General features: G+C 42.6%; 1 protein-coding gene across 2 annotated transcripts in view; it reads right to left on the bottom strand.

The window, feature by feature from the left end:
* Window positions 1–18504, bottom strand: part of DDRGK1 (DDRGK domain containing 1) — a 51118-nt gene that overhangs the window by 4028 nt on the left and 28586 nt on the right. The window contains exons 5-8 of one of the 2 annotated variants that reach the window (XM_073342962.2): window positions 8692–8814; window positions 5943–5981; window positions 1449–1505; window positions 50–98 (exon numbers count right to left, since the gene is read on the bottom strand). In XM_073342962.2, coding sequence (XP_073199063.1) covers window positions 50–98; window positions 1449–1505; window positions 5943–5981; window positions 8692–8814 — 268 coding nt within the window. The remainder of the gene's footprint in view (window positions 1–49; window positions 99–1448; window positions 1506–5942; window positions 5982–8691; window positions 8815–18504) is intronic. The other variant, XM_073342963.2, reaches the window with a different exon arrangement.

The raw sequence follows: 18504 nt of genomic DNA on the forward strand, positions 1-18504 counted from the left end.
TTCACATAGTGAACAACTCAACAGAAACCCGTAACATTTCCACTGTCACCTGTTAGAGTGCCATCTGCCATCAGGTCTTGTACTCTACCAATTGCATCCTGTTGGAGGGGTGGGAAAAAGAACCAGTTAAAAGGAGAGAGATCTCACATTTCCAGGCATATCAGAGAGACTGTGCTTCATGTCTTATTCTCGAGTGCAGAATATTTAGGTGAAACATGCATATCAGCATTTCTACACAAATGCAAGTGATAAGCCTGTTATCGGGACAAGGTTTTGTTTTAGCCAGGATGCGGTCAGCCTCTGTAATCCGGTGTATGCAAATAGCTCCCTCCCCACAAGAGGCTGTTCTTGCAAACTTATCTGAATGTGAGAGGTATGATTTACATATTTAATGGACGGGGATTGCATAGACACCTCTTGAGCATTGACAAAGAAGGGTGTGTGTGTACAGAAACAAAAGGGCCAGACCATGCAACTATGCCAAGGTACACCAGCTGAGGATATGGCCCAAATACAGTAATGAAAATGTATTTGTTCTGCTTAAAGTCTGTTGTGTTCTCCACTGGCCCAAAAGGTAACATGCCGAATTTATCCGTGGGGTAACTCCAAGGTTACACTAGGACTCAATGTGACCAGATGGGCTTTGATTATTTATAGAGCAGGTGACGTGCTAGGCGTGTCAGAATCAAATCAAATACATGGCCCCTCCCCAAACTGCAGACAGAGCTAAGGCAGAACAGGAAGAGAGAACTGTAGACCGGGAGGGGAGCGGGGGGAGAAGAAAGAGAAACGGAGGACAGAGGCCAAAAGGTACAATGTAAGGTCAAGATTTCTCTTGGAAGGCTCTTTATAGTTTTTGCAGGAGTGAGGTTGCTTGTTTTTAATAAGAAAACACATCCTAAAAACATTTAACCATTTAAAAATAATTTAGCAGGCTATAAATTGGGGAAGGGGGCAGCGTGGGAGGAAAGTCTAGGGACAAAAAAATTAACATCTGTTCTCTTACTGTACACGAAACAGTATGGCTAATGTTGCAATTTTCCCCACTCGTCTGGGCAGCTTCCACCCTATCCAACAATGACCATGCTCGTAGCTATATTTTAGGTGACTCTGTAGCCCAAATAACCCAAACTGGTAAATAAGGAGAGAGCACGCAAGCGTGTGCTGGATACAAGGAAAGGCTGGGATTACAGCTCCAGTGGCCAACAAGAAGTGCTGGGGTACAAGACATTCTGAGTATGCTCCTTCATGGCAAGGACTCATTGGCTGATGAAGTTATTGGCTGGATGGCTCTTCCAATGAATTCCTTTAGGGTGGCCCTTCTGTTGAACTTCAGTCGAAACCCAAGTATTTTCAGTAGGACCACCAAGATTCACATGGAAATTACCCACTTTACCAACACTCCCATTATTAGTATTGGTGTATTAGGTCTGGCTTGTAATGCTTACCTGGGTTCTTAACCCCAAATGGGAAGCCAGGTCTTCCAGAAGAACCACCTTTGCATTCTACGGAAACAAAGAAGAGTTATAAGCAGCTGATGAGAATGGGGACTAGATTTTTATCTGTTTGGCCACAGAAATATGCAGGGTGCATCTAGTGGGAGAGAAACTAGAATTCAAGTTCACAATTCCTAGCAAACTCTCCTGCTTGGGAAACAACTGAGTTGAATCATTTATTTAAATCAGTTTTGCTTACAGAGAAATTAGAGGCTCTTTTCCACCTGCGGATGAAGCACTGCATGTGTTTCTAGAGATCTGTTCTGACCAATCTCGTATTTTAGAGAGGCAAGATAAGCAGAAACATTTTGGACTACTGCCGTGCAGATATTCATAGAAGGGCCTGACTGTTCTTCCTGCAACCTGTATCTTTCCCCGCCAGGATTAAGGTAAGCTTTCAGTTTGCACAGTTTATTCAGTTTATTCCTTTGCACTTCAGTTTGGGATGCTGCAAATTACGTTTAAAAAAAAAAGAAAGAAAGAAAAACTGGGCCAGACCTCCTGGTGTATTAAGCTCTTGGGTGGTTTGTCTGCTTTTTTTCCCCGTGTTTTTTTTTTTTTAACACAAATGTTGTTGCCTTAATGAGCTTCTTTAGCTAGTTAATCCCTTATCTAATTTCTCATAGTTAGAGATGTACTCCTAGTGCTCTGTCAGAGGAGCAGTGTGATATGGACTAAGAACAGAACTGGGAGCAAAGAACTCTTGAATTTTCTAATTGGCTTTGGCATGGATTCCCTGGGTGACTTTAGCCAAGTCATTTAGTATCTGATTCACCACTGCTTTACTCTAGTCTTACACTGATGTAACCAGAGGGACTTACACAGAAGAAGACTGGAGTCGTACAATGCCCTGGTGAAACGGGAACTCAACCACTCCATGCTGTGGTTTCCCCATCAGTAAAATGGGTTAATATCTCATTTATCTAAATGCACTGTAAAGATGCATTAATGCTTGTGAGGAGCTCTAAATATAAAGGGCTATAGAGGTGCTAAGTATTATTCTCTTTTAGTTCCAGGCCACTATTCCTTCCAGTATGGTGGTACGGCAATATCTTGGGGAGCTTTACAATTCCAGATGCAAGTATTACGTTCGAATTGGACAGAACCATTTCAGAATGAGAACGTTTATGTTTTGACTGATTTAAGGACACAGCAACTCTAACCTGAATGGACATCTGGGAAATAAAGAGGTTGTACACAGTCATGCCCTCTCTCATTAAGGGAAAAAAACAAACAGAAACAAAAAAAAAAAACCCCACAGACTTACTAGTTGTGAAGTTAGACACAGCCAAGCTAGAGAACTGACTACCATGGACTGAAGATACAGAACTGAAACCAGTCCATGGAATTCAGTTCTCAGAGCTGGGAACTGCTATGGATCATCACATCTTCATTTTAAAGGATAGGGGGCAAAAAAAACCCCAACCAAAAACAAACAAACAAACAAACGAACTCCCACCCCTTTATGAAATGAGAAGAGAGGATTTAAATCTTCCCTTAAAAACAGTCATCCCCGAACTACTGAAAGAGTTTACTGGAAGCTTTCCAGGTGAATCGCTTATCATGGCTGGTATTCTAGGAACTCAAGGCTCTCTTTTGCAGAAATACAGTCACTGAAGCTTGAGGCCTGATTCATGGCAGAGCACTTAAGCATGCGCTTAACTTCCAAAAACACACGCTGAAGTTCCATTAATTTCAATAGGCCGGCATGTGCTTAAGTACTTTGCTGAACTGGGGCCAGACACTGTAATTTAGGGTCAAGTCCTGCTCTGGTTATTTACACAATGAATCCCACTGTAATCAAGGGGAGGATTCATGTGAATAAGGGGAGCAGAATTTTGACCTTACTTCCGAGAGAGCGTCTACATGCACTTTGGATTTAATCCTCAGCCCCTTTTGGTATTTTTGCAACAGGTTCTTTTTAAAAACAAACTGGCAGCCACCTGAAGCTGCTCAGAGGTTTGAAATGGGGAGTCCAAGTGGAAATGATTTAATGGGCTGAGGCACAGTCTGAGGTGCATCTGTATGTTTCTTTTTGCATTTTGGGCTGCCTCACCAGCACTTTGCCCACTCATCCTTCTCCGGCGGGACTACTTCCCATGATCCCGAGCCTCCCTGCAGCTTTCAAACAACCGCCAATTAATTTGTAAAGTACCGATTGGGCCCACAGAGTCATCCTTTTTGTGAAGTGGCCTACACAGCTCTGGCACCATGTCCAAACCCAGCGGCTTTTCTGGTGCTCCACTGCATCTCTTTCAAAAGCCAGAGCCCCCAGTTTGTAACGACACAATCGGTTGCTGGGGAATGGAAATGCTTTTGGCACAGAGTTCACACACACACACACACGCAAGATCACAGAGGCCTGAGACTTTAGGAGCTGCAGATGAATTTAATAACCAAGGGATTTTCAAAGGAGCCTGAGGGAATGAGGCACTCAATCTCCATCTAATTTCACTGGGATCTGGGTGCTTCACTCCCTTTGGGTCCTTTGTAAATCCAGTCTTAATCAGAAAATTCCAACCCCAAAAAACAAACCAAAGAGTCTACATTTCATGTAAAATGTACCTAGGAATAAAATAGGAAGCAAGCTGCCTCCACTCAAAAACTGACACAGTCAGAACAGCTTCCTCAACAGAAAGGTTAAATTACAATTCTTTTTTTTTTTTGAGGCATCGGCTGCTCTTTAAGACCACGTGACAGATGCTTTCAGACTGATGCTGCCGGATTAGCACTGTTTCAGCAGAGAAGTCATTCCTTCTGAAAAAGCAACAACATATCCAGCTAGGAGGGATTGTATGCTGCCCTTGTCTTCTCTAAACCAAGTATATTTTCAAGCTAGAGAGAAAGTTAAAAATGTTAAAGAAAATAACGCTCCCAATTCTGCCATCCATCCCTATTCAGCAACGTATGTGCTGAAGTGCCTTCCTGAATTGGGATGTTTTTCTGAAGCAGGGCCTTTTGCATACGCTTATGTCCCACTTGCTGAGCTTACGGTTTCACATGAATCAAGCTGTCTTAGCTTTCAGGTCTCAGAGTCACACACTGTTATTGCTTCTCCAGTTTCAGACAGACAATGTATATGGCAGTCAAAATGTAAGTTGAGGCTTCTATTTTAACTGGAGAGTGTGAACCACCACAAATACCCCAAACTTTAAAAATGAAGCTCCCCAAGGCTATTAAAAGGAAGCCTAAGACACCCTGATGAGTGATCTTTTCTACAACAACACCTCTCTAAAGGTTAAGACACGGCCACGCATCTCAAGGGTAGAGAAGTTAGAGAGGAAATCAAGTGAGAGGTTTATGTGACCTTTATTGTGCTTGTGTTTCAAGAGGATCAAAAAATGCACGTGGTACAACAGATACCACACAAATTCAGCAATCCTCACTCTCATTCAGCGGTGGGGGGAGGGGAACAAAACTGCAATGGAACCAGTGAATTAAATAAAAAATAATAATCATTACTGTGCCTTCAACATTCGCAAACTTAGGGCCGAATCTTGTAAGGCATGGAGTGTCCTCAACTACCACTGACCTCTATGTGAGTTTAGGGCAACCACCACCTCACGGGACTGGGCACCAAGCAACTGGCTAGGTAAATTTTTTTTTTAAAAAATATAGTAACTTTTCTAGTCAAGACTCAGAAATTTTACTACAAGGACTATGGGTGTGTCTACACTGCAGTCAGAGGTGCAATTCAGCACCCGAGCTAGCTCTGATCTAGCGAGCACGAGTGCAAAGAGCAGTGAAGAAGCAGCAGCATGGGCTGTACAAGCCCGTGCTGGGTACTTACTCGGCAGCTAGCTCCTGCTGCTGTGGCTTCATAGCTACTGGTCTTTGAGCTACCTAGGTCAATGCTACTGTGGTGCGTGTACTTGTGCTCCAATTACACCTCCAACTGCAGTGTAGACAGACGTCGTTGCTGCCAAGTCCAGATTACCCTATGAGGGTCTTTTAAAGGTGGAATGAAATGCTCAGTTATTGATAACTTCTAAAAGGAAATAACATGTTCCTAAAGTGATCTGCTTAAACTGGAATATCTAGAACACTATCCCAAAGCAAACAGGAGAGTAAAATTCTATGTAAACATTTCCAGGGTTTTACTTTAAGTATCCAAGGTACCAATTCAACTCCTGGGGGCACGTGTTGACTTCAGTGACTGGGGTACAACAGCCATAGACATACAAGTGCCAAAATATGGCCACGAGATAAAAGGAGGAGGAACTACTCCAGCAACTATTCACACATTTGTGAGCTGCAAGAGCAAAACATACATTGAAGTTCAGGTCCATGTAATGCTTGAATACTTGTTTTATTAAATATCCACCTAATATTAACAAAAGGGTTCCCTTCTTTATAAAGTTCTCCGCCAATAAACGTTTTCATAATAAAAAATAATAAATAAAACGAACACACACTGGATATAAAGAAAGCGGAATGGTAGCTTACCTTAATGTAGTTGATAAATTCCGTTAGAAAGCTATGGGACTGGATACAGCAAGGAAAACTGTTATTAATTCAAATGAATAGAAATCAAATCAAATGTGTCTGCAAATTGATGGAAAAACAAGGGTTATAAAATAGACTTAATCGTATAAGGCGCTGTATGAGGGACAGATTCTCATTTGTTGCACCAGTGTAAATCTGGAGTTAATATCATCTACGAATTTGCATGGATTTATCCAAAATCAAAACAAGGCTCAAGGTGTCTGTATTTAAATTAAGTATATATTTTATACCTGTCCAACTAGAGCAGAAATATCCAATTTCTATCTTCTTTAGGTCTATGCCAGAGGTAGTGTGTTGCATTCACGTTTAGACCAAGTTACTTTCTACACCTTCTAGTCAGTTACCAATATCGAGGACCAAACCGTGCCCTCCGCATGTGGGAAGGGCGGGGCGTGGAGTGATATCAATGGGAGGCCGCTCAGATGCATCCAAGGGCAGAATTTAGCCTGGAATCATCATCGCACAAGAGAAAGTGGAGCCAATTTCTTTTAAACTTGGATGCCCAAAATTAGGCATCCAAATCCATTGTTAGGCATCTAAATAAAAGCTGCCTGATCATCGAAGGCGCTGCGCAACCAAAATTTGCATTCAAGTGAATGGAAGATGCTGGTGCTCAGAGTCTCTGGAAATTATTAAGTCATTTATATTAGTTGCCCAGCTACAGATTTAGGTGCCTAATTCTAGACACTCAAGCTTGAGAATGCTGGTAACCAATAACTGACGAGTAGCCAATAACTACTGACAGAGCATGTGATTGCTGTAGGGTGACCAGATGTCCCGATTTTATAGGGACAGTCCCGATTTTGGGGTCTTTTTCTTATATAGGCTCCTATTGCCCCCTCCGCCCCCATCCCGATTTTTCACACTTGCTGTCTGGTCACCCTAGATTGTAGCAGGATACTGGATGTCTCATAAAGCACAAGGCAGAAAGCAGACAGCCTTCCAGCCATGTTAGCGCTGACAGCAGCCCTGTATAACTGCGTATCTTGGAATGTCTTTGTTTAACAGGCATTTGAAATATGTACTTTATAAAAAAAATACACTAAGTTGAGAACAAGGCCCCAACTCCCATCTTAAGCAAGTAAAGCCCCTTTCCGCTCCCATTTACATACAATAACCATCCTGGTCTAGGATCTTATACACCCCAGATTCCTTTGCCTCCCCCCAAACAAATTAATGTGACCACGTTATATACTCCTGTTTAAAGGAAGCTGATCATGTGACAATCTTGTCTTAGCTGTGACTGATCTCCCAAGAGCACCTGTGGTATAACTGGCACAGCGGCTTAACACTGCATGTAACTGAAACAGATGGAAAAAGTCTGTTTTAGCCACATTTTGCTGCTGTAAGACACTGCTACGCAAACATTCAGAAATGCCAATGGCACAATAAGGGTAGATTTACAAAGGAACTGATAGAAGTTAGCCACCCTAGTCAAACTAACTTTCAGTGGGAGCTTGGCACCAAACTGCCCTTTGTACCTCTGAAGATCTAGTCCACCATCACTAACGTGGCATGACTTACATTGGTCCTAATTTAGAGCCTTGATGAATGCTTCTTTGGTTTAGAGTGGGTGGCTGGACGGGAGGGGGGGGGGGACGGGGGAGGAGGGGTGGAATCACCACTACCAATCTGATTTACACCAATGCCACCTCACTGAACAAACTGGGGTCGCAGCAGTGTAAGAATTTTTGACACTTAAAAAAATGTTATGCTAAAATCAAATGCATTCAGCTGCAAACGTTTGGAGCACGAGGTCTCCATTCTCTTCATTATTTCACAGCACTTAAAATTAAAACAAAGCAAACCATTTAGCCTCTAATGGGTTATGAATCTCGTCTTGAGAATCTTGCCTTCCACAGTGGCAGCATTAAAAAAAAAAAAGTCATGTACCATGATGTGAAATACCACATTTTATCAGCAGCATCCAAAAGACATGCTCGTATGCAGCCACAATAGAGTGCCGCAGTCCTAAGCAGAGGGTAAGGAATTAGCAAGTCGCTTCCATCGCAGAGTGTACAGTTCTAACAACACACAGCCAGAAACACCAGAGATATGGGCATTGTAATGCTTCATTTAATAAATTACTTTTAAAATCAGCTTTAGTTCAGTTTCATTCCCCTGAAATTAGTGATAATTAAACCCCTTAGATATTGAAGCTGGATTTAAAACATACTTGGCAGCTATTTTGGAATCAAACCCTGCCTTCGGAATTGCGCTCTTCTACTGTTATCTGCCCTTCTAGCAGCCCTTTCTGCACTTGTACCGCAGGGTTTCTAACCCTAGGAAGGCATTTGGATTACAGAACTCCTCGGCTAATTCAGCCATGCTGTAAACAGGCGGAACCCCATTGGGGGTTTGCACTCCTTTCCACGTGAGCTGAATTTGCCCCTTCGCATTTCTCTCTAAATCCAAAGGTTGGTATAAAACTTTCTAATGTTCTCCAGTAAATGCTCTAGGTTCACATTTACTATATACCAGATCTGTCATTTAAAAGGCAAAAAAAATTCCTTACATGCACTCAGCACACACCACCCAAGTAACTCACCCAGGACTCAATTCAGAATGGTTTGGATGGGTTTTTTGATTTTTACAACAATAAGGGGATAAAATGTAATCAGGACAATTTCAGTCCCAGGAAGCTGGGTGGGAAGTCAGGAATTCTGGCTGCAGTGACAGCACAACGTACCTCTTCCTCGGTCATTGCTTCTTCAACACCCTCCTCTTCAACTACAAAACTCTCCTTCAGCTTGAGGTACTCTTCATGCTCCCTCTGCTCCTCTTCTTCTTTTGCTTTCTTTTGTTCCTCTTCCTGCAGAAAAATGAAGTGCTCAAGTCATTCCTCCCCAAACCAGGTTTAGTTTAATGGAGACCCTGCTTACTTTATCATTTGGGTGCCAATCGGGTTCGCTGGGACAGGCCAGGAACAGAAGGACTTTCTGAAAACTGAAACTTTCAGTCTCTCCCTTGATTGCATCATTAATTTCACAAGCAGCTCTGCCTCTGCCCTTCTTTTAATACAGTAATTGTCTCAGTCAGTTCAGCCCTTCCTGGGCTGGCTCGGAAAAGATCTGATGAAGGGGAGAGAGACACTTTTATATAGCAAACTGCTTCCTCAATTTGCATGAACACATTTCTTCTGCAGTGCAAGCTACAGGAAGTCCCTGCCCCCAAACCATACATTAATGCAACCTATCCATTTTCAGTTACTGACCCTGATTCTGCTCTCACTTATACCCATGTAAAACAGGAGTAACTACTGAAGTCAGTGGAGTTACACTGGTGGCAAACAAGTGAGAAAGAAAAATCAGGCCTATTACAAGGTTTCAAAAAAATAGTTTTTTTGATGGCAGACCACTCAACTGGTTATATGTAAAAGATACAAGGAGCTGTATTAACTGCCTAGTTTATGAACAGAACATAAGAGGTGGCCATAAGGAGAGAAATAAAGTTCTTCAGTGAGCGGTTCACTCTAGTTAGCTAAAAGCTGCGCATTCTGGTGCCTTTCAAACATTTGTAGTCACTAATACTAACTGTGCCTTATAAAGCATTTTAAATCTTCAAAGCTGGGTACAATCGGTAATTAAATCTCCTAACCGCCCTGTGCTGGGGGCATCACAACCATCGAACAAGAGAGGAAAACAGAAGCACACATATTAAGTGACTTGCTCTAGGCTGCCTAGCAAAATCAGGGGCACAGCCAGGATGGGATTGCAGGGGTTTCGTGCTCAGAGACAGGGCTTGCTCTAGGCTTTTTGCCACCCCAAGCTCCGAGAGTGCAACTGACCAAGCGAAAAGGGTGGCCGGAATACCGTCCCTTGAAATGTGCCACCCCAAGCACGTGCTTGGTTTGCTGCTTTCTATGCATTTTTTCTTACTGTTCTCAGGAGGAAATAATGCCACCACCACAGTAAGCTATTGTTGAAGCAAAATTCTGCTCTGCCTGTTTCTAATGGTGAGCTGTCCCCTCCGTTCCACACCGAAATAACGATAGCAGTTGCTTCCTTAAAGGGAGGGAAATTGAACCATTGCATCAATAAAATGTACACAGAAAAAAACAAAACAAAACAGGTCCTATCATGAAATATAATCCATGAACACATGTATTAAGGGACACTGTTCAGAGCCAGACCCTACAAGAGACAGGATTGGGCCCTTAGAACACAGCATGGATATATCTGCCCTGTAGTAGACACAGCCAAAAAATTATTATATGCCTCAGCACTCCCAGGCTGAGTCACTCGTGGGCTGCATCCACCCTGATTGAATTGGCCTCGTTAGCACTGGCCCCCCACTTGGTAGGGCAACTCCCATCTTTTCAGGGGTGTGTATTTATGCCTGCCTCCTGTATTTTCCACTTCATGCATCTGATGAAGTGGGTTCTAGCCCACGAAAGCTTATACCCAAATAAATGTATTAGTCTCTAAGGTGCCACAAGGACTCCTCGTTGTTTTTGCTGATACAGACCAACACGGTGGCCCCTCTGAAACTTGTGGGACTGTGGCCCTAAAGAGTAATTATGGTGAAAAAGTGACTGAAAAAAAGCACCTAATTTCTTACCAGATCTGATCCTTTTGTGCATTCAGAGTCAAATGGGGAAGTTTTGCTGCTTTTTATTCCTGCAGATTTAACACAGCTTTTGAGAGGGAGTGGGATTATTTTCTGGGTCCTGCTTCACCAAAAAGGTTATTAACTAAGATCCAGCTGCAGAATCTTTATTATTAGCAGCACATGAGCCTGAAAGAACACAGCCTGGCTCTCAGAGCCCTTCTTCACTTGTAAACTGAGCCAATTTGATCTAGAATCACTGAGACACATCAAAGTCCTTCACAACTCTGTCCCTATCACATCTCTGTAACTCAAATGCTATGTAGAATTTTGAAGCACAAAAAACCTGACAACACTTTCGAAGGGAAGTGATAAGAGTTGACTCCTTCAAAATTTCCAGGTGGTTGTTCTGCAAAAATCAAAAGACAACTGGCCCATTTACAACAATCAGACATCATTTTCCTGTTTCTAAGAGGCTGACAAGCAAATCAACCAACCCAGTCTCTCTCTCACACGTCTAAAGAGCTGTGCCTTTGACTTCAGTAGGACTAAAACCTGCCACAATGTTAGTGTCAGTATTTCCACATCCAGCACACTGTAGGAAACACATCAGTGCGAGGAGATTGACAAAGCATGCCATTCTTGGTCTCACGTCTTTTTTCTTTGGTCACTCATTGCAAGCTGACCTACACTTACTTCTCAGACCTACAGCTCTCATATTGTGATCAGCAGAGCATTTCCGGGGGTCTGAGCAGCACCTTCAGTAAGAACAATGAAGCATCTGTCAGCCTTCAAGCCTGAATGCTTGTTAGTTTTATTAGCAGGACACTCAGGATTTCCAGAGGCTTTGTTGAACAACTAATCTGAACATAAAAAAAACCCAGCAACTCCCTGGTCAGCTGCTTCATGCATTTCTTTGGTGTAAATTCAACCATGATCAAACCTGAGGACAGACCCAAACTGTAAAGAGAGAAAAAGAGGAGCTTGTATACTAATAAATTCACTGAGAGAGGCAATAAACAGCAGAGATGGAACATGTGGGGAAAAAAACATAGTAAAGCAGGTTTGTCTATTACATTAACACACATGTATTTTCACCTGGCTCTCTTACTACTGTGTCCTTCTTTCATATCACCAAGAACTACAGCTGCTGTGTGGAAAGCGTGGACTCAGGACTAGGCCGGGAGGTGTCCACAGGGGAATCTATCCACCCGTGGAAGTGGTCTACGTTATGAAATAGCTCTAAGATCAGTCCTTAACTACTTGGTTTAGTAGCCATTTATGGTGCTGCCGCCTGCCTCACTCCCAAGGATTTAGGAAACATGAGGGCAACCAGTGAAAATGTTTCGGGGAGCATGTGGGAGGAAAGCAAAATTAAACCTCTGGGAAAAAAAGCAAAGTACGGTTATGTCGTTTATTTCGGCCTGATCTCAGATCTATTGCTCACAAGTGAAGCTGCAGGGAACGTGCAGGAGAGAGAATAGACGGGCCACCTCCCTTAAAGGATGGGTGGGGAGTGGGGAAACCCCAGCACTAAGGAAATTTGGTAACTGCCGCTGCTTATATTGGTGGTGGTTTTTTTTTTTTTTTTTTTTTTGCTGTGAAGCAGTCGCATCTTACTCTTCTCCCACCTCAACATGACACCATGTTTGGGCTCTCTACAAGTGTAAAGTATTTCTTCTGATCAATTCCTATCCTTCTTATGAAGTTTTTCAATCCTCTCCGCCCTCTAAGTAAGTCTCTCAGACCCTGGTATAAATTCACACTCCCTCAGAGAATGAACTCCCCTGAAGTCAGTGGGTCCACCTGGATTTGTAACCAACAAGGGAGAACAGAATCTGACCTCTCGCCTCTTACAGGCCTGTGAAGCACTGCACAGTTCTGCAGTGCTATATAAATCACCCCGCCCCATGCTCTACGTGCTGGGAGGATCCTGGCCCAAGAGGATTAGTTTGATGATGATGGTAACTGGATAGTGAGGCAGCAAGAGGGACATCATCCAGTAATGCAGACTTCAAACCCGAGCTCTCCCCCTTAAGCCCTTCTTCAGCAAACCATTTAAGTTGAAATGAAGCCACAAGGCAACATGGCCGATCGGGCAGAGTACTGGACTGGGATTTGGAAGACCTGGATTCAATTCCTGGCTCTGCCACTGGCCTGCCAGGAGATCTCAGACAAGTCATTTCTCTCTCTCCCTGCCTCAGTTTCCGCAATTGCAAAATAGGGATAATGGTACTGATCTCTTTTGTAACGCATGGAGATCTATGGCTGAAAAGAACTAGGTATTATTAATTATCATCTAGTCTATCATCCTGATGGTACAGGATTTGCAAGGAGATGGAAGGGTTTCAACAGGGAGCACACATGAGGAGTCAAACAATATTTTTCAAACCCAGAAATATTTTTGAAACCCAAACCGAGTTCCTCTGTATTTCACATTTTCACTGCTTATGCACAGCATCAATCTTTTAAAAACCTCTCTCCCAACTCTAATAATTGGAACTGCTCAAAAGGAATTTTGTTCAAACTTTCTAAATAACTTTACCTTCCTGCCAACATTAAGCATGGGAAATTTTCAGAAATTTATGAATGTTTGAAAATAGCCACAAACTGAAACTGCACTGCAGCCTCAGCTTGTGAGCATCCAAGGGAACGCCGTAGATGCATGTGAATTTAATACATCCTCTCACCACAATTGTACAAGAAGGCTGCACTTTTTTAAAATTAAAGTTTATACTGACAAAATAAAGCATAAGGCCAACATTTAAGTGGGTTGCAGATATCACTAGCAGCACTACACAGGCTAAAAATACAGGCCGAAATTTTCAGACCTAGGTGCTTAAAATTAGGGTCTTCGATATCAAGTTAGGAGACTAAATCTAAATGGCCCAATTTTCAGAAGCACTGAGCGCCCAAAAAACCCAGTGAGTCAGTGGGAGCAGCTGCAACTTGGGAAAAAAATCTGGCCATTTTTATTTAGGCCCTGAAATATGACATTAGAAGCCTAACTTTAGGCATCCAGATATTTTGACCAAAGCCTTGTCTGTGCAATATGGGCATGGTTTTTTAGTTACAGCACTGATTCTAACACCCCAATCCTGCAGTGGTGCATTTTTTTAAATACACAATTAAAACCAGGTCAATGGAAGAGGGGCAAACCTTGGTTCTTTTTATATTACAGCAAGCCGCGTTTCAAAGGCAATTTGCTTTCAGGCAACACATCCTGTTCCAATACAATATTTCATTACAGGACAGGCATGAAGTTACATGTCTGTCTCAATCACACACGCTGTATGCAATTTTTCAAACTACCGTAGATTTGCTGGTGCTGTAGGGAACGAAGGCTACAAAATCCCTGTGCACAGAAACGCAAGCTCTTTACACAAAAGCTTTGCAGATTGCTCACGAAGGGTGCTGTTTTGCAACATCAGAGGAAGTTCGTTCTCATTGATAAGGTGTCGGTCGGTAAACCATTTCACCACCAAAAAACTCCAAGAGCAAAAGGGAAATCCCCATGGTAAGGCACCGCTAAAGCCAATACCAATCATAAAGGAGCTTCTTCACAGACGCAGCCAATCAGGTCACCAGAACACTGGAAAGGAAACTTATAAAATTTAAAAATATATTCTCTAGTTTGCAACACTGCAGCCAAGGGGCAACCACATTTTATTTATATTTATATATATATATATATATATATATATATATATAATTACATTTAAAATAGCACCAGTGAGCTCATTTTCTCAGAGTTCGAGATTTTAGTGCCCAGGACTCCTATTAAAGAGCAGTTTCCATTTACAGCTAAGCTTTATGCAATGCTGTGAAAAGTTACCCAGAAGGAATGGACAGCATTTATCCATCCGCCTACAAAAGGTAAACCAGAGTGACTCTGGGATTTCACTTGTCTTTAAGAGTCTCAATTTTTATTAAAGTGCCTGTCTCAAACCACTCAGAGTAGTGGGTTAACAGACAAGATGAGATAAGTGAATACTTTGAAGGACATCTATAACCAAGTAAATCCAGTTATTGAATTTTGTAAATTGCAACTACAGTAACCCAATCAGGAATCACCCTAACTTTTGGCAAACTTTCCTGGGCCATCAAACTGTCTGGATCACTGGAGAGAATCTAGCTGTTCGTTTCGGGTGCAACTAATTTCTCTAGGCAGGCCAAAAGAACAGCATCCCCTACAGGAAGTGAATGTCGACTCTTATGGAAAGGAAATTTCTTTTGGTAGCTCTCTACAAGACACGCACAAAAGGAAGAAATTCGAAGGGTAACTCAGCTAGCTCACTGAGTTTTACTGCTCATTTGTTAATTACTTTGGAGAATAGTAGTCTTGAAATAACTTCTCTTGCATGAATAAATCATGGTGCTCCTACAGAATGGACAGTGTCCATGTGAAAAAACAGTGGGTTCATATGTTAGAATTAACACTATGTACAAAATACCCACCCCCGCCCTTTCACATCCATGACTCTGCTCCTTGCCTTCATCACTGCTCCTAAACATCTTCTCTGAAATTGATGAGAAGAAAAGCACAAAAACCCTAGGGGCAGATGACTGAGCTACTTTGAATTGCAGGAGTAACTGGATGGATTTGAGGCAAGGATCAGGACATCAGGAAGTCTCAGTACAATTTCTAGCTAAACTTTTAATTCTGAATTTACTGCTTTGTGGGATTATGATTCTGCAACAGAAGCGTCAGTACCAAGAGCACCCGCCTCAGACAGAACGTAGAGCTGGAGATACAAAGCTCCGTAACTGACCTCTCTCCCTTTTTTAATTCATGACTAATCAATCTCTGGTTGCATAAACCTTTAGTAATTTGGCCCTTCCATTTTCTAATTGATGTAGGCGGCTCGGAACAGTGTGTGTGCTGCCCACAAGAATTGGTTCCAGACATTACGTTTCTGGTAAGCAATAGTTTAAGGGTTTTTTCCTCCTTTTTTAAATAAATGGCACATTCTAGCTTAGGCAGTCTGCAAACAGCATCATCTCTCCTGGGCCCTTGCAAAAGATAAAGGCGTCAAACAGGTTAATATTTTGACCTTTGATGTCATAGGCCAAGTCTGTAAAAGGACCTGAAAGCTACAGTGTTGTGCATGGAACACCGCTCTCTGTTAGCACAACATGTGCACTGGGATATACAGTCACCCAATTTTTAACCCTTTTATTCTCTCTGTAAAAGGGCGGACTCGCCCCTTTAAGGGCCAGCCTGGCTTGGTCAATTATCAGACTCTGCTGTGAAGGGAGTTGGTGACTATAAAGGCTAGCAAGCGGCTCCCTGAGGGAGGAAGACTCCAGGTGGTAAGCCCTGGGCATCACAGCTAGGTAGAAAGACCCAGCTGGGAGTTTTGTTTGCTTTTTGAGAGTCTGTGGCCATTTGGACAATAAGTGGAGCACAGAACCAAGAACTGAAGACTAGCTTGATGTGGGTGATAATTCCTCAGGTGGTGAGGAAGCCAGCCAGCGTCTTACACTCTCCTATACTAACATGTTAAATTCCTGTTACTGTGATCCTCCCTGTAAATGCTACTCTGTCCCGACTGGAGCAGGAGCTTTTGATGAACAAATCTAGCTCTTGGGTAAAAAGGTGGGGTGCTAGAATAGTCCCACTTCCTGTTAAAGATTCAGAGAAGAGTCAAATGGGAAGAGAAGTTATTATAACAGATGTCCAACTCAACTCATGGGCTACATATGGCCAGAGCAGCTTGCTTTGTGGAGGAGCCGGAGCACTTGGTGGTTATTTGGCTACTGTACTCTTTCATATGAAATGGAATTCATTTGCTTAAAAACTGTGTGAGAGTTCCATAAGGCGGTAGAATACCCTTGACGCACCAGCCTAGTGGGTAGACCTGTTGTCCTCATTAAAGTTACAAGACTATTGAAGGAAAGCGCTGAAAGGATCCATTAAGATACTGTTCTAAATAATACACAACTAAAACCATAGTAGTTCTGATTAGGCTGGGATTCTCAGGAGCCTGAGAGTCTTTATTCATCTTCTTTCCCCCAAGCCTTGCAAAGCTGCCAAAAAAACCAGCCCAGACACAAAAATATTCTCCCTCTCACTTAACCATGAACAATGACAATGAAAAAAAGAATAATAATGGTATGTGATTCACTCAACCATAATAAAATAACTCACTTTGGGTGAGTAGAATTTTGGAAAGACTGCTTTGGTCTTTTCCTTTTAATGTGGCAAAGTCTCTATGAAGAGATCATTGTGTAAAGTTCCACACATACCTACTACTCAGCTCCTCAACACTGGCTGGACTCTATTAAGCAGCTTTAATGCTAATACCAGTTAAAGTCATTGCCACTGGGAGTGAAGGAAGCCATAGAAAAACATCACTTTTCAATATACCCTTTGCCACCACGTCTGCCCTGCCCTCACGAAGGAAGCTTGTTCTCAGACGGCTTGCACGTACCGGGCAAACTGCAGTCCAGGCAAGAAATCCACCTGCTGTGGTGGTTGCATTTGTTGACAGATTTTGAAATCAGAAGGTTTTGTTTGACTCAGACCAGTGACACTGGACTAGACACAGCATATCTCTCTCAATGACCAATATCACCTGTTTCCAAGGAAGGTGAAAGAAACTGTGGAGTGGATGGTTATTGGATATCCTGCTCACTGAGAATGTTTCTTCCTAAACCCCAGGAGTTAGAGGTTATTCCCTGAAAAATACAAGGGTTTATATCCCCTTCCAAAACACTTGGTTTTTTGCTTTCTTAATCCCTGCTACAATAACTCTGGCTGATGCTCTCATCATTCATAAAAAACTAACAGCCCAGAAGTGTTCCACTGATGTACTGGCACATTACAGTAGCTCAGAAGCGAGGAAGGAATTTGTCAATGGATAACCAGAGCGGAAACATTGTGTTTCTGCAGAAAAATGAGAGCATTTTAGGAGTCCTCTGTTTGTTTTCCTAAACTTTACATAAGGAAACGAACACTCTTTTAAAAAAGACTTCCTACACTCTATGTTCTGTGCATTCAACCCAGCATGTTAAAAGGCCAAGTGACTCATCTTTTCTGATATCAACATACACAATCCCAATTTTGAGCAACTAAAATAAACTGGCTTACTGCAAGCAGGCAGACACAAATCAGCATCCTCGTTCCTGTATGCCAGTTGATTAACTCAGAGGGTATTCTTGCCCCTTTGGTAGGTGCGAATGCAATGCATGATGCTGCATGACATCTAACAGTGACTCACCCCGGATGCATGCCCTAAAGCCTCTGTACAGCTTGCTCAAGTGCCTGAGAGAATATGAAGCTTGTTTTTAGCCACTAGCTGTCACCAGAGTGGACCTTTCTGCTCAGAGAAGCCTTGGAAGAACTGCCTGCCTTCTAGCCTCCTAGCTGAAGGGATACTTTAACAGTGGCTTTGATGTATGCCCACTATCTGCTTTTTCTAATCTCTTTTGCTACACACACTAATATTCATTTTTAAAGATTTCCAAAATAAAGTATTCACACCGCAATGCCCCAGGAGGCACTGCTGCAGTCTAGCACGCCAGCTTTGGTGAATATGTCACTCCCTACACGACATGGATTTAAAGTTACAGTGAACGCTGGGCTAAGAAGCTTTTCTGATAACCAGCCCCCTCCCCTAAGAGACCAATCTGGAGTACCTCACCAAAGTTCCCATTATAATTTCATAGGACATCTTTCATTAAGTATACTCCCTCATGGCCAAGCAGTTTCCTGTTGGCCCCTTGGGCGGCTGTCTAAGTCAGCATTCACTATCACAGCAAGTGGACCAAACAACTCTTTAATGGCAAAGTTATCACACAAAGGAACCGGTGTGGAGTAGTGGACAGCCATCTGGACTGGGAATCAGAAGATGAGAGTTTTAGCCACCGACCGGCGATGTGACCTTGGGGCTTAGTCACTTCCCCTTTGTCTGTCTTATCTACTTCGATAGTAAGCTTGTGAGAGTAAGGA

This window comes from Lepidochelys kempii, chromosome 4 (genome assembly GCF_965140285.1).
Source record: "Lepidochelys kempii isolate rLepKem1 chromosome 4, rLepKem1.hap1, whole genome shotgun sequence".
NCBI classification, from domain to species: Eukaryota; Metazoa; Chordata; order Testudines; family Cheloniidae; genus Lepidochelys; species Lepidochelys kempii.